The sequence below is a fragment of the Solanum verrucosum genome, unplaced genomic scaffold (assembly GCF_900185275.1).
Source record: "Solanum verrucosum unplaced genomic scaffold, falcon-dt-bn FXZP01000242.1, whole genome shotgun sequence".
NCBI lineage: Eukaryota > Viridiplantae > Streptophyta > Magnoliopsida > Solanales > Solanaceae > Solanum > Solanum verrucosum.
In genome coordinates, this window is record NW_026020168.1 from 1,020,493 (window position 1) to 1,024,843 (window position 4,351).

The window sequence follows — 4,351 nt, forward strand, 5'->3', positions numbered from 1 at the left end:
TAAAAAAAAAAGAATGTAGTTGAGATTAAAAAAGATGGTCGTAAACAACCTTATCTTTAAAAGAGAATGTACATAAAATAAGTTTTTTATTGATAAGTATAAAAAGGTTTCAAATATCAACAAACTCTTTAATAAGTAAGGATTACATGAAATGAAATGGGAGAGAAATTAAAGGGTAGACTACATACTAGGTGTTTGTCATTAGTTAGTAATTTATTCATTAATATGGTTCATTGTTTTTTGAAAAGAACTATCCGCTTTTTGAGTAATGATTTTAAACTTATTATTTTTAAAAAATGAAAATTATTTTTAATGACACGCAGCATTATTTTGCAAAATATAAATTTAATAATTTATTTTTAACAAACATAAAGTTCAAGAATTATTTTAGTGATAACATGTGACACTATTTTTGCGAAATATAAATTTATAATATCATAAATGTACTTCTTTTAAATATATATATATACTGTTAAGTTTTGAGATTTACACTCAGTTTGGATCATTGTTACCCATTGTTTCATAATATATTGCATCGTATTGTATTCTATTGTATGGTAGATACAACGTTTGGCTAGACTGTATTGTTTGCTATTGTTTAATAACATTTTTATTGTTTGGTTTGACTGTATCGTACTGTATTGTAATTTATAAATTTATTAAAATATCCATAATTATTTTAGGGCAGGAGGTTTGACTACAATTAAATAATATAGGGTAAAGGGTAAAAAAGTATTATGAAATATTATGTAAGGATATAATTAGAAAAAGAAATTAAGTAACAACGGGAACACACCAAATCAGTTGTTTCATAAAATGGGAGTTTTCATTATTACGTAACAACAAAATTTAACAACACAATACAATACATTTTAAGTAACAATCAAAACAAACATTGTAGGTATGATAACGATACAATACAATACAATGGGTAACAATGATCCAAACAAAGTGTTAGGTGTAGTTAGGTAAGTTGGTGAAGAATTTTAGGAATGACTTAGTCAGTTGATTTTTCCCCATTTTTATCTGTTTTTTATTTTTAATTTTGCCTATGTATTATTTTTAAATTTTTGTCATGAAATTTTTTACTTTATCTTTTTAAATGATTAACTTTAAATTATATTAACATAGTCAAGTGCCTTGATATTACGTTGCCATTTGGGAGGGAATAATAATTTTTAAATTCAATATTTTTCTAAATCCATCATTATACTAAGTATAATAATATTTTTGCTTAATGTGGAGTGAATAAATATGAGATAAGTTAAGCGTACATATCCTATCAGATATATAATTTGTATTGTTTTTTGTGATGATATTTTTTGGAGAACAAAAAAAAAGTACGTGAAACTTTACTTGAATATAAATGGTCTTATATTTGCACAATATTTACGACCAAATCTTATTTGGAGGATTGATATCTTAAATCTCTAGTCGATATGAGCCTTGAACATCTACCTGTAAAAAAAATTAAACATTAACTAATAATACGATGTATACATAATAATTGCTTCTTATTTAAATAAAAATAGAGTTTACATCTATTATGTTGTATTACATTAATTCTATTACATCTTCTAGTTTATCTTTTTTTTTTTTGGTTAAATAAGATTTTATTTATAAACATGTTAAGCTATTACATAAGCATTGTTTGCTACCATTACATCAAGGAGCTCCGAGCTAGTGGCAAAAACAGACTGGGTATGATTAGAGGCATTCCCAACCAAGACCCTATTGTGGGTTAGAACATTAGAAGAAAAAACACTTAGATTATCTAGTTTTGCTAGATTATTCCAAGCTAAGATAGTACACTTCTTCTTAGTAGTTCCTCCGATTTTGTCAGTGGAAGAGCTCAAATAACCACGGAGGAGGTTCCATCAAAAACACCATATCATAAGTTGTGGCTCTTTTTGGTCCTTCAGTTGCTAATTTGTGAGCCACTTTGTTACCTTCCCTAAAATTATACCGGATCTGGGGATTCTCCAGATTCCTCAAGGCAGACCTACAAAGGGAGAGAAGATTAGAGAAAAGGGGAGGGGGCTGGTCTAACATATTAATTATATCAATAGCATCCGTTTCAATCTCTGAAACAGAGAGGTTTTTAGATATAGCGAGCATTAGACCCTCATGAAAGGCCTGCAATTCCATATGACAAGCATTGATACCTTTGGCTTTGTTAAAAAAACCTGCAGACCAATTGCCAGCAGAGTCTCTGAAGACTACTCCAATCCCATGGTTAAGGGAATTAGAATTGAATGCGCCATCGAAGTTGAACTTGAGACCAGTACATGAGGGAGGGAACCATTTGACACTAAAGTTAATTTTAGTAATATCTTTCTTGAGGGGCTTGGTAGAGAAGAGGAATTCCAACACTCTAGAGATAAGGTTGGGGATAGGGACAGGCGACGAGCATTGTTTGAAAACATTGTTGTTCCGATTAAGCCAAATATGCCATAGGGCAAAAGGGAGAAAACAAGTCCAGGTAAGGTGACGGTTCTCGAGGGGTTGATTAGATTGTAAGAAATGAAGAATCCATTGGGGATGATCAGAAGGGATACTTATATTAAGAGAAGTCCAGAACTCAATAGCAATAGGGCAGCGAAGGAAAATATGAGGAATCGTTTCTTCTTCTGAATTGCATATAGGGCAATTACCGGAAGAAGTAATGTTTAATCTGAAAAGGTAGGAATTGGTGGGAAGACAATTATGAACGCAGAGCCAAAGAAAAAATCTAATCTTGCCAAGCGTGTGAGTATACCAGATCCAGTTATAGTCATTTTGGATAGTCAGAGGAAAGTACGAATTGAAAAGTTTGTAAACCGAGGACATAGAGAACAAACCATTACTATTGAGCGCCCAGGAAGGAAAATAAAAATTTCGACGACTATCCATTATGGTGACAGAGTTGATTCTGGAAAGAATATCATCAGGAAGAACAAAAGATAAGTCTTGGAGACACCAAGCATTATTATAGAAAATATCACTGATTTTTTTAATCAATGTCACTAAGGTGGATAGGGCCCTTAATAAGAGATCGCAAACAACAGTTAGGAGGAATCCAGTTATGAACCCAAATATTAATATTCCTACCATTCACAATATTCCAAAGAATACCTTTTGGTACAAATACTCCAACTCATTTTGATATTTCTAGCAATGAAAGAAGATCGAGGGGAAAGAGTTTTACATGCATATTTGGTAATTTCGCATTTAGCCCAAAGTTGATTGGGATGGGAAAAAAGTCTCCAGGCAAGGCTAACCAGACTAGCTTTATTTTTATCCTCCACTTTGGTAATCCCTAGACCTCCAGAATCTCTAGTCTGTAACAGTCTTCCAACTAACATAGTGCAATTTTTTCTTTTAGTCAGTGGAGCCCCAAAGAAAATCACGTTGAGTTTTATCAATCACTTAAGAGTTTTCTTGGGAAGATCAATAAATTGCATTATATAATTGGGATAGTGTTAAGGGTGTTTTTGATAAGCACAAGACGACCAGCCGGGCTTAGAAAGTTGGTCTTCCAATTGGCCAATTTGGCACGCATTTTGTCAATAATAAAATTAAAGTCGGAGTGCTTAGGATTATGGTCAAACATAGGAAAACCCAAATATTTACCAAAGGAGTTAGATCTTTTAATTCCAGTTGAACAAAGTTGTCACTACAAGATTTGGAAAAGACAATTTTTTATTTTGCAAAGTTGATGGATAGACCAGAGAGGGCACACAATTTACGAAGGAAATTGTTAAGAACACTAATAGAGTTGGGATGAGCCTTAGACATAATAGTAAGATCATCTGCATAGAAAAGGTGAGATAGAGGATGGGCATTAGGGCAAAGTTTAATGGGTTTCCAGAGTCCTATATCTACTAGGTGGTTTATATGAAGAGACAGTGTCTCCATACAGAGAATAAAGATATATGGGGACATAGGGTCGCCTTGACGAATTCCTCTAGTAGGGGAGAAGAAATTAGTCCTAGAACCATTAACTAGAACTGAAATGGAGCTACTAGAGATGCAATTCATGATTAAGGAAGTAATTTTAGGGGGGAACTTGAAAAATTTAAGGGTTTCATAGATAAAAGACCATTCAAGTCTCAAAGGCTTTTTCCAAATCGATTTTCAGTATGAAGTTACCTGTTTTGGCTTTAGAGAACTTCAGTTGGTGAATAAGTTCTTGGATAATGATTGCATTATTGGATGGACGTCTACTTTTGAGGAAACTAGTTTGGAATGGACCAATAATAGACTGGAGGAAGGGTTTCATCCTATTGGAAATCACTTTAGTAATAATTTTATAAATGGTGTTACAAAAGCCTATAAGGAGAAAGTTATTAAGGTGATTTGCATTTTTGAT

General features: G+C 32.5%; 1 protein-coding gene across 1 annotated transcript; it reads right to left on the reverse strand.

Annotated features, from left to right (window-relative positions):
* Positions 1-1,839: 1,839 nt before the first annotated feature.
* Positions 1,840-2,892, reverse strand: LOC125828767 (uncharacterized). Its single transcript, XM_049508094.1, has one exon. The coding sequence runs from the start codon at positions 2,890-2,892 to the stop codon at positions 1,840-1,842; it is 1,053 nt and encodes a 350-aa protein (XP_049364051.1).
* Between the last annotated feature and the right edge of the window lie 1,459 nt (positions 2,893-4,351).